This window comes from Aythya marila (assembly GCF_965140915.1).
Source record: "Aythya marila genome assembly, chromosome: 3".
NCBI lineage: Eukaryota > Metazoa > Chordata > Aves > Anseriformes > Anatidae > Aythya > Aythya marila.
Window position 1 is genome coordinate 75,454,734 of NC_139044.1, and position 25,584 is coordinate 75,480,317.

Consider the following 25,584-nt stretch of genomic DNA (forward strand, 5'->3'; position numbering starts at 1 on the left):
GGGACAAAAAAAGCTATTTCTCTGTGTACCTGCCTTTAACGTTCTTTTTTTGTTTGGCCTTTCATATACCTGGAGGTGTTGAGATGGGTTGTGTGTGCTACAGCACAGATCAGTATTAGGACAGGTGTGCTCAGAGTTCAACATGTTCCCTTTCAGAGTAAGTAGTTCAGAGTAAATATTATATCCCTATATACTAAAACGTATATCCTTTTCAGATGACTTGTACAGAAGTACTCTGCCGGTCTCTTTGTTTTCTGACTTCTCTTCCATCTACTCTATCGACACTAGCTCCCTAACTATTCCTGTGGGTACTGCCTCCTTCTCCTTTTCAGAAAACCTTTCATCAGTTTCCAGATACTCCCTTATCAAACGATTTATTTCCTAATATTTCCTTGCACAGCTGTGTTACATGCATGCTGTTAATAGAATTATTCGTGCACAGTGCTGCAATACCTCATTCTTCCCCTATTTTTATCCGTTTTCAAAACAGGTATGTACATACTTGTATTAACATAACTTAAATTTCTGCAGATCTAAAATAAACTACAATATTTACAGGATATTGTACTCTATGCAATTTACAGCTATATAATGACACAACCATCAAACATAAACGCTCTGTATTTTATCCTGCAGTAAATTGTGAGCATCCTTTCAAGTGGCAGTTACTGGGTAATGGAAAGCTTCACTAAAAGAAAAACATCCATCCTACCTGCAAATTAGTCATGTAAGGTTCTTCGCAGTTCACAAGATGGCTCAGTCTTGCATGTTGAGCTCGTAATTCATTCTCTCTTATCTTTTGATGTAAATTGTTAATCTGCTGCTTTTGCCTGTGATAAATAGATTTTATTTGAAAAGGAAGAGAATAGAACAGATTTTAAAAACACTGATCTTAAGACTTACACGGAATGCTGTAAAAATGCTATTCAACTTACTTTCTCTCTTCCACATTGCCAAATGAAGCAGTAACGAATACTCAATAGAATCAGATTAAGCATTTCATAATCCTGAATCTACTTTAGCTGTGGGCTTTTTTCCAAGGCAGCCAGACTGCTACTAGCCTAGTTTAACACTGGAACTGGAACCTCTTCAAGATATGAGCTATTAAACTGAAGTTGCTGTATACCTTTCATTTCAGCATACCTCAAATGGCCTGCATCCAACAGGGAACCATAAACTAATCTTTTATAAATATGTATTTGAAAACTCTACCACAGTTTTGTGGGAGCTGGAGAGCCGCTTCTGTTGTCATTTGTTCCTACAGCCAGAAACGTAAGCTGGAAAAAAGAAGTATCTGGAAAGCAGAATGCAAAGAAACAGAACTCACGTTTTCACTTCACTGGGGCTTCTCCTGCTCTGGACCCGCTCTCTGTGAGAGCTGACTTTTGATACAATATAAAAAGACACAGAAATCATGCGGAGCAGAAAGAAATTTAAAAAGAGAAGGTGATTATACTAGTTGGACAGCATGGCTTTTTCCCTTGCAATGTCTTTCTTTTTGCTCTGCTTAAGACCTTTTCAGTTACTTTATGTAAAATATTTCCCACCCCTGCAGTAAAATACTGCACTGCAAACTAAGCCAGAATTAAACCTCCTACACCAATCATTTGGCCAGTGTACAGCAGAAACAGTATCGCTATTCTATCACTATTTAATTATATCATACATTCTATCACTATTTAAATCATGACTGCATTTGAGCTAGCATGACTAGATGGCAAATACAAGACAGGTCTCAACCCCAGCCCAAGTTACCCGGGAGATAAGGACTCTGAGGTCTGCTGGGCAGAGACTCCCCGGGGAGAGATGGGCACCTCAGTAATTAACCGGAATGGAGTTTGCACCAGAAACACATAGCAACCTTCTCAACCAATTTACAAACAGCTTTCATTCATGCCCAGCGAGTTTGTGGAGTCTCCCTCTTTGGAGACCTTCAAAAGCTGCCTGGGCATGGTCCTTCCTGGGCAACCAGCTGTAGGTGATTGCTGGGCATTGGACCATACAGGCTCCAGAGGTCCCTTCCAGCCTCAGCTATTCTGTGAGTCTGTGTACTCCTTCATTTCCATTTTCTTCTTTTGTTTTTTATTGTCTTTTTTACACCAGGAGAGCATAAAAGATGATGCATGTGCCCAAAACAAATCTTTTTAATGTTTATCTATTTCTACACCAATAAAAAATTGTAACAAACGGGAAATCAGTATAAATAAGCTGCACTTTGTGTGCCTTAAGACAATTCATTCAACATAATTCATTAAACAGAGCAACTGAATGTAGCTGCATGACTCCACAGCAAGTATTAAAATGTTCTGTATCATCACAGGTGATTCTGAGGCTTTCCGTTAGCATTTTACTATCCAGATGGAACAAACCATTATAAACATAAATGTATTACGTGACACTGAAAAACTTTGCACTCAGACTCTACTGTTCTGGTTGGTGTCTTTCTGTACAATGGCACTACAGGCAAAAAGCTTCAAACTTGTTTTGGAAGAAGCAGATTTGAAAATCAGGAAAAAGAATATGCTCACAACTTGTACAGGAGCTCAAGAGCTTGTGTAATCATGTGAGAAAATATAAAGCCTTGCCGCCTACTGTTGCATGCTTGATCACAGACACCAGGATCATTTACTATGAGTTGTCCTAACCTCTGAACAGAAGTCATTTTTCATTTTTTATTACCTTATTACTTACTAGATATAGCTATTAAAATATCCTTGCCCCATTTGTTTTAAAATTATTTATTCATTTGCCTTTCATCCCTTGAAAACACTACGTGATTTTCTCTTTGTGGCTCATCTTAGCAGCGCCTTCCTTAACAGACAGGAATTAGTGGCCTGAACCAAACCCTACAGAGCGGGGTAAGCGTTTTAAAATATTTTTGAACCTCTAACTACATTACCGTATTTTCTTTCATAATCTTTTCCCTACCCTACCAAATCCATGCAGGAAAAAAGCTGAGACAAATTAATCCGTGATGAAACAGGGCTGAGCTAGCAAAGAGTGTAACCGTTTTACTTCTTTTTGCTCTGCAAAGCACGAAACTCTGCCCCCATCTGAAACCTGGCCAGCAAAACATGCCACGCAAATGGCTCACGTCTGCGTGGATCCTGCACAGCTTCTCCGCATAACTGCCTCTCTCAAAATATCATTAACCTCATGGCACCCAGGAACAAAAATCCTGCAAACAGCCCAGCAGTCACAAGCCGAGTGAAAGATAAGCACCATAGAAACATGTTTACTATTTACATACAGTCCTATAAGTCTTTGGAGGCTTCATACCAGATGCATTTTCTCACTGATGTTCTCATATGCTAAGACGGTTTTAAGCCTCTGTCACCCCACAGCTGTTACTATTAATCCGCTGCATAACCACGGGCTGTAAGCATTATTTAAAAGGAGCGTGGAGAAGTTCAAGCGCTCTCACAAACACGGCCTGCGTGCTGCCGCATGGACAGTGTCCCCACAAGCTCCCTATTACCAATCCATCATGAAAAAAACACACAAAACCATTCATCATTCAGATGCTTTCATATTTCTGATCAGGTATGCAGTGACAGTTGCTCTGGGTAGGCCACAAACATAAAAATAATCCTGAGATGGAGAGGTTTCACCTTCGGGGCAGTGGGGCCGCCTCCCCTTGGAGGCTTTACCTCACGCGCGTCCTCCATGTTGGCGGCGGCCAGGCCAGAGCGGGCCGATGCTCTCTACATGTTTTGGCCGATCTCAGCAAAGACACCAGAGCACAGCCAGGTTCGGTGGAAACACCACCTCTAATACCACTGAAATAACTCTAATTCACAAATTCCATTTTTCTATCAGCCAGTGTTACAATTCTATGGTGATCGTTAAGACCTATTGGCATGTTATATGAATACCACAAAACTTCTCACAGGATTTCCTTAGTGTTCCTTACTTAAATTGATGGTTCAGAACAAAACGTCACTGAAAAAAGTATAAACTTTAACTCTCATATCCAACCAATTAACACAAACACAGCACTAACATTTTCAGAAACACCTCTGGACAGATCTTTCCAGCTCCCCTTCAAGGCATATAGGTATCTCAAGGAACAGGGGGTGCAGGAGCAAACTAAGTCCAAACCTTCATTCAGCAGGAGAAGACTATGGTACACTGAATACCACTTCAATTGCCCACAGAAGAGCTCTGCAATGAAGATGCCACAGACACTTTGGCATTGTTGTAGTTTACTTTAGAGAAGTTGATTTTTCGGGTGCTTTTTTTTCTTTTTCTTTCTTCTCAGAAGTAACCTGCTTGTTTTATCCATATTTTCATTACTATTATTATTTTTCTTCTACAAATTCCACTGATGGCCTGGAGTTTCACCCTATGCCTTTTCACCACCTTTTTTCGAACTTTCAGCCATAATTTATAGCTATCCTAAGACCAATTCATCTGTGTGTTGCTCCCAGATGCGTTTGTTCTCATGGGACTCAGCAGCAGTGACATGTTATCCATGACATGAGATAAACTTGGTGGCTACGTACTCTAAATTCCCCTGTCTAGTTTTTTCATCCTGATTCCCCCATGTTAGTTATTTACATGCTAGCTAGATTATTTAGTGAAAACCTTATCATGTTTGCAAAGTAATGACTTTGCCTACTTTCCAGATCTTAGAAAATGCACACATCTTTTATTCTCCCCCTTTTATTGATTTATTCATTTATTTTACTTTTCCTCAATCATCGTTTCTTTTTGATGCAAAATTGCAAGCCTTCAATCACGTTTTGCTACCAAAGATCAATGACACTTTATAAGTCAAGGAAAAGTTACAAACTTGTCATGGCAGTTCATACAGTTGCCTTGCCTTTCCTGTGGAATTACCAACTACTGTCCTTACACAAACAACTGGCACTAGAGCCTAGGCTACCTGATCAAGATAATCATGGAGTTTAAAGGGAATCATTCACCTTATATGACTGCCTGCCTGTTAAAAATACTTATATTCCCACACAGCTTCCTCTGAGTTGAGCCCACCTTGTCCTGGATGACTAGGACTCTCCTTTTGAAGCTGGTCAGAATCCAGAGGAAAACTACAGGTGTCCTTGACACAAACTAGAGCTATTTAAATGGACAAAAAGAAAATTACAGCCATAACTGTGAAATATCAGCTAAGGGCGATCTTGGTTTTAATTCTCTTGTATTTCTGTCCTTCAGCTCAAACAAACCTTTTTGAAAACTACAGTCAGCACAAAGGACATGGGGTAGCACAGACGCAACTCAGCTCCGCATGCAAGAGCCTGGACTGCCTTCAGAGACCAACATTAATAATAAATAAACTGTTTAATATACAAATTGCTTCTGTGCCTCTCTCAGAACATTAGTACGACATAAATGACATTCACATAATTTTCTTGTATTCACGCAGGACCAGCTAACTGTGCACACATGCTTAGACAAACACTCATATCTACATTCGTCTGGAAACAAGCCAGATTTTCATCAACCTGGGACCAGCTCAATCTGTTCTCTAGAAAACCATCTTATCTTCCACTTATTCTAACATGAAAACCCACGTTTGCCAGAGAAGCATTTTCTCTCCTCAACTTTTAAGAGACTTAAATTAGCATAAATCTAAGACTCCTAGACTACAAATGAAGATAAAGGTCCGGCATCTTCAGACACTTCAGGGACTGCAGAAAACAGCCTTTTCTCTCACTGAAGCAATGTTAGTAACTTCATAATGAATCAAATGAAAATTGATGCTCACCTTCAAAGGTTACTGAGAAATAGTGCTTTAGATGAAAATGCTTCTGCAGATCTCCTCAGAATCAGGCCATGAAGTATAATGTAAAAAGGGTCCCTCTGTAGTACCAATCTTACTTATTCCACACTGCAGTTAAAGATATACTGCTTTGTTTTGTTGCTTTAAGAAGTTGGATACTAATTTTTATATCCCTTTGTTTTAAAGGCACCGTCTCTTGGGACCACTAGTCCAAACGTGCAAAGTACTGATAGGAAGAGAGATCAGCAGTAAACAAAGTCTTAAGAACAATGCAAATACATTTTCCATAACTTGTAAGATAAGGCCAAAGAGCTCTGACACCACTAAAGCTCATGAGGAAAAAAAAAAAAAAAAAAAAGGGAAAAAAAAGAGATGGTCTCTGATTTTGTAATGCAATCAAGTCTGGTGGGGTTTTGGGGTGGATTTTTTTCCCCTCAAATCATTTTTAAATGATTATTTTGAATATTTTTGACATGCTAGCCTGACTCACGGGAGGTAAGCTAGCACTGATGTAAAGGGAGGCCAGGCAAAAGCATGTTCAACAACTCACCAGACTTTCTCAAATGATCTCCACTATTTAAGCAAGGGGGTGGAAGGAACAAGCGGGACACAGACACGTCTGTCTGCCCACAGAGGACGGCACCCTTACTTCTGCAAGGAGATTTGCAACTCCTGCAGACTCCTGACCAGATGCATACAGAGCAAGCCGTGCCGCTCCCCTGCTGTTCCCATTTCTGCCAAATATTGAAACTGCCTAAAAACATTTAAATTCACAGGGCAGAAATTGTTGCAGCAGCAGTTCCAGAGAAGGAGGTCTGGGATTAGAGCTGAGCACAACTGCACGAGGCGGTACTGCAAAGCCAGGCGCTGCAGAGGGGTGGCCTGTGGGAGAGGCACGTACACAGCAGGAGGGAGGCCTCAGCTGTCCGCTTCGGACACTTTGGGGAAGATATAAAAGCAGCTGGAGAGAATTCAAGGAATAATGAAAGCTACCAGAGGTCTAGGAAACGTGACCTGGGAGGAAAGACTAAGACATATTAGGAAAAGTTTTCTAATGTTTAAGCTCATTAATCAGCAAACTGTCCTACCTAGAAAGGCTGTAGACCATCTGCGACTGCAGGCTTTCAAGAACAGGTTACAGAGATCAGGAGCGATACCACTGCAGCTTATCCTCCATGGCCTGGCACAAACATCAGGCAGGTCCTTTCCAGCTCTACTTTCCCTCATTAGAGCCACAACTCAGGCTGTTACCTAAGGAAGAGCTGTTTGTTTTGACTTCATCAAAAATGGCATCAAATTGTCCCTCAAGTGAACATACTAAGGCTGCAAATCTTAATGGAGCATGCTCAAATTAAGCAAATTACAGCTTTACGCCAGCAGTAACACGAACACTACCAGCTCACATGCAGTTTGATGTCAACAAATCAAGGCAGGCCAACTTGACAGAAAACCTAATACAACTGTCCCAATGAAAACATTGAAGTGTAATTCAACTCTGGATGGAAAGCTAATGATTTAGCAACTGTTTTAAGAATGCAAATGTTATTGTGCCTCAAGGAATGACAGCTATTCACTAAAATTATACTTTTATATCTGCCTTTCCTTAAAAAGCAGTTCAAATGCCCTCAAGCTGTCTGGAAGAGAACCCTGCATGCGGAGTGTTATTCTCAGCAGCTTATGTCATATGTTCAGATATTTGGCATTTATTCACATACCCCCCTATACGCGATCCCTGCCAAACAAACAGTGCCAATACCACACTGGAGACATCCACAGCGGCTGGCCAGCCTTAAAACACATTCCCAATTGCACCAAAACACTGTAATTTCAGTATTGTTAATGTACCGAACAGAGTACACAACACGGAAACAACACAAAGAATTCGAACGCGATGCTGTAATTTTCTAAACCAACACAAACACTGTTGGCTCCCTCTGGTGCTAAACACAATGTAGTGTTACATATGAAACTAGGGGAGAAGTAAGACAATGACATAATCCAATTATTTTGTACAGCGGGTGACATTCTAGTAGTAATTGTTACAGCAGCAGATTTCCTCTTACAGACAAAACCCTTCAGACCCCTGACCCTTATTCACAGCCTGTACCAACAGAACTTAAGTGGAAAAAATGCGATACACACTTTGAGGAAGCGCCAACGTGCTCCTGTGTGCACACACACGCTGGGCTTCCTCCCTCATGCCACATTTTCCCTTTCTGAAAATGAGGTCTTCCCCATTCTTTAAGAGCAGATTTAAAAGCAAATTTCAATCTCTGATTCATTAAATTGGCAGCAATTCCTACCGTAGCTTTGAAAGCAAAATAAATCCACTTTTATACCCACCCATTTCTGCTACTACATTCATTTATACTTGTTCAACTACATGTGTCAAATTGATTTTAAATCATCTACTAGAAAATCTGATATTCATCACAGTGTATAGAACATATATCAAGCCACTTACTCTATTCACAAATGCAAGTGGCTGAGTTTTGTTTTTTTTTTCAATCCTGTTCATGGCTTTGAATTTCCAGTGACACACCAACCTACCCAGGTGAGGTGATTTACACAGTGAGTGGTGTTCCTTGAATTGTTTTAAACAATAATTTGTTTACAGCTTTTCCAAATTGTTAAGATTGGGATTCTAATAATCTAGTCCTGAAGAGCTGGATTTCTGTTGCTTTTTTTTGTCATTGTGGGGCAAGAAGGGGAACAGGCAGCAGGTTTTTGTTTCCTCCCCCCACCTTTATAACAAGATAAAGGTGAAATAGCTCGATGAGACTGCTACATCCACAGCCTCTGTTTCCTGCATATTAACAGACTTAAGCACTCCACACAGAACAAGGTGTGTGGTGCGAAGTGACATTCAGCTCCTCCACCTCCTGGCTCCTGGCGCAACTCACAGCAGAAGAGTGCGTTTTAACCTCAAATAAACTGGACAGCACCCGGGCAGTTGAAAGGGCAGCTGGTGACAAGAGCAAGATAAGGGTGTTCCCGGGATGTTTCTTCTCATCCAACTCTTCCTTGTACCTGTCAACAGCAAACAGCTAAGGCTGGAGCAGCAGGGCTCGGAGCACCACCCTCCGGTATCCTGCTGTTTGCTGTGCCGCTCCTCAGCTTCCAGACAGCAGGAGGGTAACCCAGCTCTCCCAAGCTCTTGTTCCCCTCAAGAATTAAACAAGTCTTGCTCACATCCTCCAGTTATCAGACAGTAAATTCAACATGAGACATGTTTTAAGAAGACCACACCTTTTAAAACTCTTCAAGAACTACAATCATAAAGGGCTTTTTCGGCCAACACCTACCAAGACCTCTGTCAGCAGCAGAATTCCTCTTCCACTTTCTAGAAACATAAGCAGCTTAAATACCATCATCTTGAATTCTAATTAGCCAAAATTTAGCCAGCTTTGTACAATTATTTTAGGCCAGTATTCAGAATTTGAATCGGCTTGAGGAGCTTAAGGTAAGGCCAGGTAGACCAGTAGCCTTTTGGCCTCACAGCATGGCTGAGGCTGGAAGGGACCTCTGGAGATCCTTTGGTCCAACCCCCTGCCAAGCAGGCCCACCTAGAGCACACTGCACAGGATCACACCCAGGCAGATTTTGAGTATCTCCAGAGAAGGAGACTCCACAGCCTCTCTGGGCAACTATGCCAGGGCTCTCACCCTCACAGCAAAGAAGTGTCCCCTCATATTCAGCCGCAACTTCCTGTGCTTCAGTTTGTGCCCACTGCCTCTTGTCCTGTCACCAGACATCACTGAAAAGAGTCTGGCCCCATCCTCTTGACACCCTCCCTTCAGATATTTATACACATTGATAAGATCCCCTCTCAGCCATCTCTTCTCCAGGCTAACAGGCCAAGCTCTCTCAGCCTCTCCTCATGAGAGAGATGCTCCAGTCCCCTCATCATCTTTGTAGCCCTCTGCTGGACTCGCTCCAGGAGCTCCATGTCCCTCTTGTACTGGGGAGCCCAGAACTGGACACAAGACTCCAGCTGTGGCCTCACCAGGGCTGAGTAGAGGATCACTCCCTCAGCCTGTTGGCAGCACTCTTCCTGATGTACCCCAAGGTACCGTTGGCCTTCTAGGCCACAAGGGCCCATTGCTGGCTCATGGTCAGCCTGCTGTCCACCAGGAACCCCAGGTCTCTCTCTGCAGAGCCACTCTCCAGCAGGTCAGCCCCCACCTGTACTGCTGCTTGGGGTTATTCCTCCCTAGGTGAAGGATCCTGCACTTGCCTTTGTTGAATTTCATGAGGTTCCTCTCCACCCAGCTCTCCAGCCTATCCAGGTCCCTCTGAATGGCAGCACAACCCTCTGGTGTCTCAGCCACTCGTCCCAGCTTTGTGCTATCAGCAAACCTGCTGAGGGTGCACTCTATCCCTTCATCCAGGTCATTAATGAGTAAGTTGAACAAGACTGGACCCAGTATGGACCCCTGGGGACACCGCTAGCTACAGGCCTCCAACCAGACTCTGTGCCACTGAGCACAACCCTCAGCAGACCTAGGTTGGGTCCCAAACATCATCCTGATTCTCAGTGCAATGTCTCGTGTCTACCCTGGTAAAATACAGATAGCCTTGAAAAAAGATATTACTCGTACATAAGTATTGTGAATACTCCATCTAATAATAAATATAAACACTAACACTTTATAATGGTTCTCTGCTTCTAGGATTTTGGACAGCATGTATGTACTATTTGCTCCGTGAGCGAAATCATCAATATTTTTTGGCATAGAAGACAGTATTTCTTTATAAAAAAAAAAAAAAAGAAAATCTTTTGCAAAATCCTTCCAAACATGCAATATCATTTTGTACTAACTTTAAATAACATAAATGATCTATTTGAAATTATTTTATTTCATTTTTAAATCATAAATTTTAAGGCTTTTTTTTTTTCCCAAATGCAGGCTCAATATTTAAAAGAACACTTTCCCTGCGGTGCATTATTATACTGCATTATTGCAATTTACATTGTGCTTAACTGTAACTCCCAGTGTCTACTTAAAGCAAATGACTGCAATATAACTAAGTGGTCTTTGTTCACTTCAATAGCTTTCAGAGCATATTTTGCCTTTTCAGCTGAATGGAAAGGAATCACCTCAACTGACTTCTGTCTTAAATCCAGAGAGAACCGTATTCGCTATCTCTAAGTCATTCAGAAGTATGTTTTGTACAAAAAAAAAGAACAAATACAATGCCATGGGATGTCAAAAAATAGCTTTTCTTCCTCAGGATGGACTGTATCAAGTAACATTAGCAGGTAACTAGGTTGCAAACTGTCACTTCAGTAAAATGAAACTTCACCCTTGACTATAAATCCGTTTTCAGTGTGAGAAGAATAATGTGAACTGACATTTTAGTTGCCACTGTCTAACAAGCCTTCACGTAGAGTGTAGGTGCTCGGCAGAGGCACCAAAGCCAGCCCCTGGCCATCACGCACAACGTCCTTACAAATGCTGGTGACAGCCTGGGCACCGAAAGGCGTGTTGCATGTTACACAGCATTACTATCGGGGAAGCTGATGCTGGCCATCACTGCAGCGACAGCAGAGGCACCGGTCAGATTGCTGGGGGCAGAAACGTTGTAAACCACTGCAGCTCCTTCTTCTGTTGCAACAGAGGAAGGAACAGACTGTGCATAATTCTGCTGCCAAAGAAAATCGTGCCGAAGCTGTCTATCTCCACCCATTAAGGGAGAGTAACTACCAGATGAAGTATGAAAACATTCATCATGGATGCCTGACATTCCTGTGATTAGCATGCACCTGCTTTACACGGTTCTCCTCAGGCTGCGGAGCAAAGAAGCAATAAGAGGGCAAAACTATATCAAGATCAGAACAACCACTCCTCTTTCAGCCACGAGCCAAGAGTTTATTATTAAAACACAGACTAAGCCAAATGATAATTGTATCAAATATAAAAATGCCCTTCCTAAATGTCCTGCATCCAAACTGCAGCTCCTGATGACATCTGCTAATTTAGTGTAAGCTTCATTAAGCTCAAGCCCTTTCATAAAAGCACGTTTTCCTCATTAAGGCTTCATTTCATCATTAAGTTAGAACTTCAAGAATTCAAGAAATTACTTCAACTATACTAGAAACTTAAAGCAGTGAGCTGCTGCCAAGGCCTATCTCAGACTGATGCCAATTTCAATTAGAAACAATGTATTTCTTGACATACAGAATTTAGTATTTTATTATCTACACAATTTGTATGAGCATTTAAATAGGATTTTACCACTCCATGTTTCTGCAAAGACCAAGTTCTCAAAGCTTTACCAGCTGGTTTCAAATATACTGCATATCTCTGCTGGTCACGGAGAAGAAAATGAGTTCAATGCAGCTTACTACTTGACATGTTGCATCACTCCCAAGACCCGTTCACAAGCAGAAAAATGTCTGATACAAACACGAAGATGTGTAAGAAGCTAGGCTGGGCAGGCTGACAGCAGGACTGGCTGTTGGTCTGCTCTCTCTTTTCCACTGCAGAAGCATCAGACCCCTAAGTACATTCCCAAATCAGTAAAAGACTTTTAGCAAGTGGCCTGTCTTCTCTCCTGGCAAGGTCTAGGTACCACATATTTTGTGCGTAAACATTTGCTGGACTGAAACCTAACAATTTTACTGAATAAGCAGCTCTCCTGAAAGTCAGTTTCTACACCATAGCTTTTATGTCATCTAACATGCAGCAGGAGCAGCTTACTCACCGATCGATCACGATCTCTCTCTGTCTTAGCAGCCCCTCTTTAATTTTCATTAGAGATTCCCAGTTGCTGAAGTCCTGATAGCTGGTAGTTGGGTAACTCTGACGAGATGTTCCAGTCGGAACCTGCATAAAACATTTCTATCATTAGCCTCCAAAACAGTAAGAGTAGATAATCTCCTAGATATCAGGGAATTTACAAAGTAGTCTGTTGTTTCAGAAACGTAACAATGCTTTGTAATTTCTTCGGATTTGCTTTATAGAAAAAAAAATGGATTTATAAGGACTTTCTTTAACAAACTTCATCAGTGATTTAAACACCATTTTATCATGTCTGTACTAATGAATTCACAGCTCTGAAAGCAGTTTGAGATGAAAAGCTCGTTTAGAACTTAAACACTTATTAAGGCAACAAACTTCTTTACTTATTAATGCGAACAACACAAAATGTTCATATCCTGCTGCAATTATTCAAGCACTAGAAATGAGAGAGCTTTACACTGACTGATAACTTGCAGATAATGCTTACCATTCCTTTCACAACTCCCACCTGCAATTTTGGCATACAAATACCTCTATAAGCATGTGCATTTGGAATATAGAATATGGAAATACAATTCTGGTTAAATTCTAACTGTTCCCAAGAATAAAAATTTCGTATAATAACAGATTTCAGGCTTGCCATTAATTTTCACAAAGGCCAGGCTGTGCATCTCACCACAAACTGATCTGTAGACAACAGTCATAGTGAATAGGAGCCAACAACATCATGGTTCAGAATCAGAGAATCACAGAATCATTAAGGATGGAAAAGACCTTCAAGATCATCTGGTCCAACCCTACTACCAATGTCACCCATTAAACCATGTCCCTAGAAGAAGAGCAAACAACTAACATTAAGACCGAAACATAGCATCAGTTATTAAAATCAGGTATGTAATATTTGAGTACTATGCATTTCTTGTCAAAGCTCTACTGAATGGAGAGAAATCACTGCCTAAACCTCAGAACCACGACGCGCTGAAGTCATGAGGTGAGAGACATCCATGGTCTCTTCTCTATGTTGAAGGAGTATTTTTCCCCATTCAGTCTAGTTCAATCCCTAACTTGCCTGTTGATAAAAATGAAATTGAAAAGGCAGAAACACATTTTCCCTCATTAAATTTATAACTTAAAACTAGAAAACTAGATATGAGATCAACTAGTTAAAGAATCTTTTAAGACTGTCACAAAAAGGAAATCCCAACAAGTCCAACTGATCTGCTCCACAGAATACTTCCTCTGCTTAACAAACCGGATAGCTGCAGTACTATAATTACTTTGGTATGATGAAAAAAAAAAAAGAAACCAATCTACACCCCCCCCAAACTACACATTTAATGTCAATTATTGAGAAAAATAAAATAAAATAAAATAAAATAAAATAAAATAAAATAAAATAAAATAAAATAAAATAAAATAAAATAAAATAAAATAAAATAAAATAAAATAAAATAAAAAATAAAAACCAGCTAATGGAATACTATCAGTCATATGCAAACAAAGGAAAAAAAAATCAACACGCACATCCAGAATCCAGCCTGTAGATGGTTTAGGGTTGATCATGTACCTTGCTGGACAATACTAAGCATTATTTATTATTGAAAAGGTAATGTTGACATGAAAAACAGTTCCTTTTCATAGAATCATTTTGAGGAAAAGTAAAATGTGAAATAATATTAAAATCAAATTTTACTCTGAAATGGTTCACTGGTTGCTATGATTGCCATTTCTTGCCCTATGCCCATTCATGATTGCATCCCCCAAGCAATGAAAACCACTGAAGGCATTTGGAAATTCTCTTAAATGTCATGTCTAAAAAAGGCGCCTCATACAACTGCTTACTGGAGTACATTCTATGTTTGAAAACGATGTGGGAATAAAACCTGTCACATCTGCCATTTCTACTGAGTCCATTAAACCTACGCTTGCTCAGGGAAACTAAGAAGATGGTACCGTACTCTACTGGGAGGTGGGGAAAGGAAAAGCCAAGTGCTGCATGGATTAAGATCTACTACAGATGTGTTAACCGAGTTGTGATTCCTCCTATAAGTAAAACACATGCATAATCTTTACAGATCTACAAATCTCAAATTAATTTTGTCGGCATTGCTGAAACCAGACCAGGTAACTTCAAAGCAGTCTTCGGTTCTTACAGAATACCTTAGGATGGTCACATATTGAAAGCTGACAGCTGTACTCGTGACTGGTTGAATTAATAGTCACCAGCACAAACACAAAACCACTCCAGGGAAAGCCTCTCTTAGTCACACATGCCATGCCCTGCAGTATAAAGTGACAACATCACTAACTATCACTGTACTTCGTGTCATGAAAATTCTTCCTTTCCTTCATCCCGCCATAGCTAATTGTTTTATATAGCCACCTCAGCAGCACTGGTTACAGTAAAAATGAATGAAAGAGTCCTAAACAGCTGGATTAGATCTTTGTTCTCCTTTCCCTACTTCTCTGAGCCAGAAATTCCATCCCTACCCCCCAAAAAAAATCAACAACCCACACAAGAGTTTGACGTGATAAACAGAAGATCCATGGCGTTAAAAAGCCAAATCATCCCATTCACCGAGCAAGGCAAATTTTGTCTCTTAAGACTGAACAATAAAAACAAATCTTCTTCGGAAAAGCAACTGAATGGAGATAGAGAGGGGATGAGACTCAATACAGTTATGTAAGTATGAACCCATCATAACTGAAAATATTTTGGAAGCCACCAGTGGTTTCCCTAGCAAAATTTGTCAAAGCAAGCACATTGCCTATGTGCTAGGTTTAAGTAAACTCAACAGTTTGCACTACCATTAAAGAGAAAGCCTTCAGCTTGGTACAACCAACTATGCAAGAAGTCAATGAAATATTAAGGCTGCTGAAAAGCAAGGCAACGAAGTTAAGAACAGAGCAATATTTTGTCAATTACATGTTCCTAAGTTCCTAAAAAGTCTAATACATAAGGCCTCCTTAGCTGCTGATCAAGATGGTTTGCCTTTGGAATATATCTGATCTTATGGAGCACATGCCAGCTGGGTACATATGTACAACGACCCACAAAACATTATTTTACATTATCTCTATTGCCCGTGTGCTTCAAGTCATCACTCTGAACAGACGAAAACAACAACAAAAGATCTGTTTCTGTTATCACGTTTCAGCAATTAAAAAAAAAAAAAAGAAAGAGCTAAAAATACTTCTTAGCGCTGCCCAGAATAACAAGACACTTTACTCATTTGTGGGCGCGTGGTGTTGACCATTCCAGACTTTTTGGATGCCTCGAATGGTGCAGAACACACAGGTGGTCCGCTTACATTCGAGTGTTTTGTCTCTTAAGGAAATCAAACCAAGTAACGAGGCAAGATACGTTTTTAGGATTCGTATACAGCAAGCCACCCACAATCAACTTGAATCCTCCACAATTACAGAAAAAAACACAAATACAAAAAAAGAATTAGCTTGAAACAGACGGCGTTCTTTTCCATCTGCCCCATCTACCCTAGAAAATACAACTATTTTTGTCGACTGGCACCTCTTCCAAGCGTATCAAGCTTGGACTAAGAACATCTGCTCTGCTAAAGCAGTATCCTTTGCACAGCAGTGTCCAAAGGCCCTCACTAGGCTGTTTTTTTGACAAGGTCCTGGCCTTGACTTTCATGACTTGGCAGGCCTTCAAGTCACTGCTGAGACTCAGCTGGTTGCTGGGAAAAAAATAAAATAAAATAAAATAAAATAAAAAAGCCTTTGCTGTGCTAGCCTATGCTCAAGTATTTGTTTCTGAACACACATTGCTGACCGATTCCATCATGTTCCTTAACAGTGGGAAAATAACTTTTCTCTGGACAAGAGTATAGCAACCTTTGGATAATTTAGGCCAGTAACGGCTGGGATTTTAATTGCACTAATTACAATTATCTCCTCCAGACATGCCTGTGGCTTCTGCCTGTAACCTTCTGCCTGTAAAATTTCACTGTCTCAGCCCCCGGAGCAGCACAGCGCCCCACCTAGTAACACAGCCTATCGCAGAGGAGAGCTGGAATCTGAAAATGTCAAAATGACAGCTAATGGTTAAAAAAAAAAAAAAAGTGGATTTTAAAGATTTTTTTCTGAAAGCTGCAGTTGAAATAATTTACTACCGTCTATACTACGTCAGTAAAGCTTTTACGGCCCACTACTAACAGCCAAAGAGAGCCAGAATTTAAGCTAAGCAAATGATCCCTTTTGGGCAAAGGCCGCTCTGTAGGGCCCTGTCTTCTCTCAGCGAATTTCACAGGCATTCCCTGTTCAGGAGACAAATAATTGTGGGCATCCAAAGGTAACCACCACAAAGAATGGGTGCAACCAAAGTCACCAGACAGCAAGTGGCTCCTTCCATGGGCTGTGCCTCGGGGCTGCCCCTGTGATGGGGAAGGGATCAGATCTGCAAAGCCTGCGCGGTGGTTGCTGATGAGCTCCCAGCCAGAGCAAGGGCAGAAGGATTCACCCATCCCTTCCTCCCCACCCAGACCTCTTCCCAGCATCAGGCGAGTGGTTCGGCACACAGCGTTAGTTCAGGCAGTCCTGCAAGGTCATCCGGCTTCTTGCCAGCACGGCAAGGCAGGGCTCGGGACCTTCACACAGCAGAAACGAGATGAGGCTGCAACGGTTGAGTCAGCCCCGAAATCACTTTAAAGCAAAGCAAGGAGTATTTCTGCAAGGAATCACTTCTACAGAAAGATGCTGTGCCTGGCCGAAAGGCACTAGAAAAAACAGCCAGAAAAACAAACAGACTCCCGGACGGGTAAAAACAAGGCCACGGTCTGAATTAAGAAACCCTGACTTGTGGTGTCTGTATTTCACCACCACCTACTTGCTGCTCCTCTCTGCTCCATCGTTGCCATTTAGGGGAGGCAGTGGTTCTGCTCGGCCGAATGCAATCCGTAAAACTCTTGGCAGGAGCACCTTGGCTGCATCACGTCCTGCTATTCTGCCGCAAGTCTGGAGCAGTCGTGGGGGAGAGAGAACATCTGATTGTGCCCTTGCACCCTCACCCCGTCAGTGAGGTGTTCCTTGGGGAATTTTTAATGAGGAGAAGTAGATAATTGAAGTCAAAATTGAAACATTAAATTGAGGTACTGAGAGATGCGGATGTATCAGAGAGAGGTCAGCATCACATCACCAGGAAGAGGTGAAATATAACATGAAAGAAGTACCAAAAATCAGTAAAGCTTGGGAAAAAAATCCAAAACATACTCTATGGAGATATGTAAACTGCAAAGTAATGAATACTAGAGGACTACAGACCTACAGGGAGAATAGACCTGCCAGGAGTTCAAAGTTTAACCTGCCTGAAAACAAGCTGCGTGCAAGTCTGGGCTGCCTGCACACGGTATGTCGGGTCACAGAGAAAGGGGGAGAGGGAAGGAATACAACAGCGACTTTAAATAGCTCTGGCACAAACCCAGCTGGAAAAACATGTTCAGTCCCGGGCATCACAGCACCAGAAAGTCACTGAAATAGTAGAACATGTTCAAAGAAGAGCAAGCCTAATATTAGGAAGCTAAGAAAAACTGATTTATGAATAAAGAGCTAAACGCCATGGACATGGGCTGAAGAGACAGCAAATGCTTTGCTTCCCAGGCTGAGAGTATGTATATGACCAGGACCGGTGGAATGAAATTTGGAATAAGAGTACCAGGCAAATACAGAATGAATGAAATCGGGGATAAGAGCGTCAGGAGAATAAAGAACAAACTAAAAGAGATAGGGATTAGTAGCTAAAGCATCTCACCAGCAGCTGAAAGAAGATGCAAATTTTAAGAGCTACAGTGAATAAAATTTCGGAACCAAAGGGCAAGCCCTCCCTTACTTAATGACCCATCAGGACAATGGCAGTGAGGTACCAGCCTCACAGGCTGAAAAGATTGAAACTCGTTTAAGAAGGGGCTGGTTTTACACGTACATAGCCCCAGTTGAGCTGCATGGATTTCACACACGGGAGTGCCGAAGAACAGGCAGCCGGCACGACGGATGTGCCAACTGCTATCCCCATGTGCAGGAGGCTAACAGGATCTTGGTCATTTGGAGTCTCAAAATTGGCTCAGCAATACATGGCCTTGTCCCACAGCAAGCAGGGAGGAGCCTCTGCACCACCGCAGTTTCTGCAGGGCCTCTCCCAGCGCCCTGGGCTGCGGCTGCTGAGCTGCCCCAGGCGAGCGCTGACCCCTGCAGCCGTCCCCCGGCACGGGAGCTCACAGCGAGTCGCTGGGAAGCTGAGCCGGAGGGAAACAACCCCCATGGCCAGGGATGCAGATCACCACGGGGGAAAAAAAAGCGGTTCTGCTCCTGCTGGCATCGCACGGAGGCATGGGATGCAAACTGCAGCGATGGCCACCGCCTGACCAGGAGGTTTCGCTCCCTGTAGCACCTGCAGGGGTATGAGGCAAAAGCCTCCAGCAGCAAACGAGGCAGCTGAAAGAAATGTCAGCTCAGAGGGCCGGGCAGGATCCCCGCAGGTACCCACTGCTGCCTGCAGGAGGGTCTGGCTGCAAGGTGCAGGCACGTGGCCGTCCCCATTGCTCCTCATCTTGGCCACCTTCAGCTACCACCGCGCTCATCAGAGCACGGGGCACCCTCTGCCGCCCGTCTCGCCATCAGCCCTGGCACATCCCTGGCTTTTATGCGCTGCTACAGCATTCCTTCGCGCTCCGCACAACGCCAATATTATTTTTGTCAGAAATCCTTTCCATTTATATTCTGGCAAACGTTACGAACACAAAACACTTTGAGGTGCCACTTAGCGTGACGTTAAAAGCAGCAGCGCCTGGAATTTTCCACTGATAACAATTGGGTCTTTCCTAAGTATAGAAGCACTTGTTTTATTAAGTGTGCGTGTTATCTTCCCATTGCATTTAAATTCAAATGTTCTCTACTAAAAAAAAAATAAATCAGGAGATGAAAGGGAGCTTCTAGAAGGAAAACAACCAGGATCTTTATTTTTTTCCTTTATTCTTTTTTTTTTTTTTTTAATTTGGTCTTGAAATTTTCTGGGAATCAGTAAAATGAAGTTAAATTCCATTTCCTTGGTTTCCCATTCTGACCTGGAGAGCAGCATGACCAAAAAGTGACTACGGTTAATCAAAGGGTAAAACAAAACGCCCCTTGCTTTAAGTGCTGTGCGAATGTAGGGCATGCGTTTTTTCTCTGCGAGATTTTACAGGCTGGATGAATAAGGCAGAAATAGATTAGAAAAAACAAAAAAGAAAAAGAATAGTTGGGAAGAAAATATAAGTCATGAATCCATTGTGAATGGAAGCATCCCTGGAAGTACAGTATCTCGGACACTTGCACTCGGACATCCTCAACAAACTTCTGATCACTTATAAAAACCTTTTTGTTAAATATACATTGCTGATATCTACAAATATCAGCTTCTGAAGGGCCTGTGTTAATTGCTCATTCATTACTTATTATTCCTGCTCACTGCTAAAGAAGAGGGGATGCAGAAGTGACCTAGAAAGAAGCAAAAAGGCTTCCCTTTCTGCCAGCCTTCAGGCACCAGTCCTGCACAGAAACGGATGGGAGCCCTTTTGTGACAAGAGGCTGATGAAAAGGGCGTGTAACTTGGGCAAATATTAGGGAGAAAAAAAGCATGCCTGCTGTGCAGTAATTGGAAAAGAAAATTTAAAAGACCGTAAGAAGCAGATGGCATCAGATTCTCTGGAGAAGACATGCAAAGACCTCAAACAAGAGGTGTCCTCCCCTCAAGTTAATGTGAAGCAGGAGTAGGCATTTGGGAAAAACTGATCCTCGGCAAATCCTTCACCAGTGGTGCCCATTTGTCAGATGGAAGATCTTCAGGGTGTTAGCCTCCAGACCAGAAAGCCGGGCCTCTCTTCTGCACTGTTTGTTTCAGCTTTGCTGTCTTTCAAAGAGACATTAACCATGGATTTAACATTCATCAGATTTCGCAGAGGTTAAACGCAAACAAACAAAAAAAATCCCACAAAAATAAAGCATAAACGCTCAAAATATTTATATGAAAACAAAACCGAGTATTCACACAAACTCACACACACACAAAATATTTAAAAATAGCAATCCAGAGCTGGTCTCAATGGGCACTCGCACAAAGAACGAGGTGCAGCCTTTCAGGTTTGGCAGATGCAGCGCCTGTACCTGTTGTGACTGACGGCACACAGGGAAGGAGCGATCAGGTAGTGGCACCCTGCCTTCTGCTCCCTCTTACGTGGATAAACCTGAACAGTTAAGGAGAAACAACCTCCAAAAGATCCCTGCAAAACCCCCTTCTGTTGTTCTCCAGCTCTCATTACCATGAACAAAGATTAAGGGAAGAAAGACAAGGATGTTTTATAAGCAACAGCTTGTGGGGGATTTAGCAAAGTCACCTTGGATTTAGTGCAGTCACCTCACAGAAGATGAGAAGATAAAAACAAGTTCTCCAAAGAAACAGGCTGGTGCAAAGTTAATAAGATGTACGGATTTGGGAGCTCTGCAGTACAGAACTCCTTTACTTTTGATGGTGACTACCTTAAAAAGCTTCAGCAGATGTAAAAATTAGAGGCATACTCAGAGTTTCTGCCCCCACTGCAGGGATTCCTGCTTGGAGGAACCGTGCGTGGTTCAGCCAGCAAACCAAGCAGCACAGCAGGCGGATCTACTGCGAGAAGATCTCCATTGCTCAGGGGCATCGTCCTACCCCCATCCCCGTACAGTACACATACATCATTATGCAACCAGAAATGACACGTAATTTTGAAAAATCAGCTTAAAAAAATATGCAACCAACAAAAAACACATGGAAACACCACCTATCTTATTTGTTAGTAGTTTTGTTTTTTCCCCACAGATTTTAGAGGGAACTACAGAGGCTTTGCCCTACAGAAAGGTCAGGTCCTGGCATCCCAGAAGTCAGGAATTTGAAGATTCTGGCCTGAAACTCCTGCGCCACTGACAAACGCAAGAAACGCAGCCAGTTTCACGCAGGAGCGTCTGTGAAATGTGGAACCACACAAGCACAGAAGGTACTCACGTAGCTTGTGCGTGGGATTTTTAAACTCTTTGGCTTCGGTCCAAATTACGAACCTTTTCCACTTGAGTTTATGAGGGGTACTTGAAACGCACTTGTCTCCTACAGAAGCAGCGGGATGATGTAAGCGTGCATCCGAACATCCGTGTCAGTGTGTGAAGGTGTCTTCCGTCTTCAGGAGATAAATGCATGGGGACAGACGGGGGAAAGCCCTAGAACCCGAGTACAATAAGCAGAAATAGAGCAGAGAAAAATCACACTACAAATAAATAGCACTTCCATCACCAGCAACCAGCACGTCCCACTTGGAGGTCCTCAAGGTATCTTAAAAAGAAAGCCCTCAGAGTCTCATTTTACAGAAAGGACACTGAGATAAAAGCTAAGACAATTTTTTCACAGCTCGCCAAGAAGTACCAAAACACAGCAGATTCTCTAGTGTGGAAAACAAATTTTCTAAGTAAAATACTGGTTTTACTGATACAAATAAAGACTATTCCTGCCTAAAAGAAACCCTACCACCCATTGAACGGATTACGTGATTGAATTAAAAAGAAAAACAAGGTTTTATCCACCCTGAACATTCCTGGAGCCAAAATGAAGACAAAAGTTGCATCTTCTGGTTCAGAGGCTCTGAATACATTTTCCAAAATGCTGAAAATGCTGCACCACACAGCAGCCTGAAGCATCTCTCCTGGTGACCTTTCTGTGTCCAATACAGGGAAAATGAAAGGGAAAACAACTCCCATTGTGGAGGTGGGACCACTCTGCTACAAGTGGGGCATCTGCAGCAAACCCTTCCCAATATACTAACAGCACATCACTAACACCAAGCATTGGGAAGGAACTAAGAGCTGGTTCAAAGCTGTGCGTGCACCTCTTCATCCAGTTTCTCTGTGATTCAGGCTCAAAATAGCTGTCTTACAGTCTTGGAAGACATCGAAGGAAACATCCTCAAATCCAGTAACGTAGCTGGGATTCAAGATCATTGTTCTCCAATTTCTAGTCCTCTTTATTTCCATTAAGCTACACCCTGCCCCTTAGTCAAACTCACAAGTTTGTTTTAATTCTTAGAGTACTTCTCTGCACTGTCATTACTGAGGCATTTCAGAGGAATGGAAATCTGCAAAATCCCACGTGGGTGGGAAGAAGCACCAGGAAGCCCAAGTGCTCAGTGGGGAACTCAGGAGCCCCTCCATACTTCTGCTTCTGTGGTCTTGATTAAATCCTAAATACTTCTCTACTTAATAAATGAAAACGTTAAATCATGAAAATAAAACCCATGCATACGCCCTGGTAACAGGTACCAGCACGATCACAGATGCCAGCACTGCTGTCACACAGTGAAAAATTCACGTTCAATATTTAAGCAGTTTTTCAGCTATACAACCCTGGAAGCATATTCAAAGACCATTTTGACAGTGAAGAATTCCCCTTTTTTCCTTTCCCTTCCCTTAACAACTTTGTTCATACTCTGTTCACAGTGGTAGCTGAAATATTAAACTAATTAAATTACATGCTATGGCCTTAATCCATACACTTCTTGATCTACACAGCAGTTACTGCAGTCGGAACAATTTCAAGTTTAATGTAAACACTGTGGTTTATCACAAGAATACACCAACCTGTAAATATACACCGGTCTCTTCTTTTAAAAATAGTACCAGAGTAACCCCAAATAACATGGATTAGGCAACTGTGTTTTAGCTCAGGAGGCTTGTCTAGAAGGTGGCAACATTCATGTTTCAGATCGAAATGCCTTGGTTTAATTTGCATTTCTTAATTTACAGAGGAGCACTGCCTTTTATACCAAGTCCCCATAAAGGACCAAATTCATTTTCCATAGAGGCCACGAGAAAGCAAAGAGTTTCCAAAGAGTTTCTACTGTAAGAAAAGAGTCATAAAAGAAGGAAGAAAAGCTCTCTGCATCACCTTGGTGGCCGGACAGATACAGCCAAAAGGACCTGCAGGACTGTGCATGACAAAATTTCCACGCTCCGGTGAGTAAGAGCAGAATTTCCATCAGGAAGCAGCTGCCCGTGACAAAATACGTAGCCGAAAAATATTTTCAAGATGGGGAAAATCTGTTCTTTCAACTCATACGTGGTCTGAAGTAGAGGAGTAGGACAACGTTTTTATTTTGGCATGTTGTACAATGGAACAAAGAAAAACATGAAGATCTTTTTTCCTTTAAAGTAGTAAGTTTGGGATCTGAATTTTTGGGTGGTATGAGAGAAACCAGAGCAATTATGCTAGGCTTTTAATATACAGCTGCTCTCAAGAAGAAAAAAAGGGTGGGCAGTGGGCAAGGACACCAACGAGGCAGGTGAACACAAAACTGAGCCCACTGGTCCACGAGCTCCCCCCCACGCTACATGGGGGTGGTTCCTGCAGTACACCAGAGGATCCCTCAGCTCCCAAAAGCTGCCGGCAAGTCCTTCGCTCAGGCAGAGCTCGTGTTTGTGTTCGGACAAGCCGCAGGTGACGACACGCAGCAGCTGAGGCTCAACCCCAGCCGCTTCTCCTCCGTCCTGCGGTTGCTGTTCGCGTGGAGATAATCCAGCGGCACCACTTGGCTGCTGGAACACGGTCTTCCAACCTTATCTCTCCTTCATGTGCCTTTGTCCCGCCGCTCGTCCATCACTCATAGCATGTCAAGTGACACAGCTAATCTCTGTGCTTCCTAGAACAGTTTATCTCAAAGACACTCAACACGGTTTCTTAGGTATAAGGATCTCAGCGCACCGCCGAGAGCACAGCGTCCCGCTTAGCCGAGTGGGGACACCGGTAAACACCAGGATTCAGCTCTCACACACGAATTTCACAGAAAGGAAGAAACCATCCACTATAATGAAGATCAACGAGCTTCCTATTCTGTATCACGTAGCTATTTTGAAGGCCCTTTTCACCAAACTGCTACCCTCCAAGTTACTGATTTGGCTTTCCTTAGCCTCTTTTCCCTGCTTTTCAAGCACGCAGGTATTTGAAGGAGCACAGCTTTTTGTGCTGTCAGTGTCTTGTTGCAAAATAAAAAAGCTCCACGGGTCAAGTCCGTGCTGGCTGTGTTGAATCCAAGGGAAAGAAGAGCTCTCTGCAGGGGTATGGGAAGAGGGAGGCCACTGTGGGTTTTCAGAGCAAGAGCCAGGCAAGATTTCTTGTTCCCCTGCCCCTCTGCTAGCATCAGGCCAAAGCAGCAAAGACAACAAACAGGCACGATACGCCCCAGAGCTCCACGGTCTGCTTTAATGGTTAAAAGTTCATGCCAGTACCACTGACTGAAGTGAAAACATTCAAGCTGACCTTTCTGAAAATGTCTCTGGTCGGTAACAGACCAGGCAACTAGTCCTGCCAGAGTCTTCGGCATTCCCCAGATGAGAAATATTTCAGCCCAAGCTGAAGTTTTCTCTTCATTTACTTTGTACGGGCGTTTCAATCGCTTCACAAGCTGCAGCTTCAGAAACTTCGTCCACCTTGTTTATAATGAAGAACAAAATGTGAAGATCAGCCTACTTTAATGACTGCTCAGGAGAAGTAAATACTTCTTGTCCCAGAGGAGAAGAACACAACGCCAAGGCCTACATTTCTCAGCAGAGCTGCTTCCTACAATGCTAACAGGAGACTGTAAGCCTCGCTTATAGCAGCAGGGAAATCTGCAGCCTCAGAAAGGCAACCTCGACCCCATGCATCCTGAAAACGTCCCTAGGAGACTGTCAGAACCTGACTGAGACCCCAGGTCTGAGTGAGATCACCTAAGTGCTAAAGGATGCATCAGGCAAAGCAGAAGCATTTGGGTCACAAAGCCAGCAAATTCAACTCAGAGGTGTGAGCAACGTGAGCATCTCCAAATTGCTTAGGCTACCTCTTTACCTGCTGTAAATCTGGACTGTTCACACCAGCTGAAAACACTACTTTGCCTGCATTTGTAAAGGGAAGGAAAAACGCCCATCTCCCTTTAAATCAAACTAGGCCTGCAGTACAAATATAACCGAAGGACAGATTAGCCAGATCCTTTCCCTTACCAGAAAACCTCAAAAAGTGCCTCCTAAGCCACATCTGTGGATGCCTCAATGGCT

The 25,584-nt window shown here is 42.6% G+C and overlaps 1 protein-coding gene across 3 annotated transcripts in view; it reads right to left on the minus strand.

Annotated features, from left to right (window-relative positions):
- Positions 1–25,584, minus strand: part of CEP85L (centrosomal protein 85L) — a 143,487-nt gene that overhangs the window by 19,446 nt on the left and 98,457 nt on the right. For all 3 annotated transcript variants that reach the window (XM_082756349.1, XM_082756348.1, XM_082756350.1), the window contains exons 4-5: positions 12,452–12,573; positions 713–830 (exon numbers count right to left, since the gene is read on the minus strand). In XM_082756349.1, the coding sequence (XP_082612475.1) occupies positions 713–830; positions 12,452–12,573 (240 nt within the window). The remainder of the gene's footprint in view (positions 1–712; positions 831–12,451; positions 12,574–25,584) is intronic.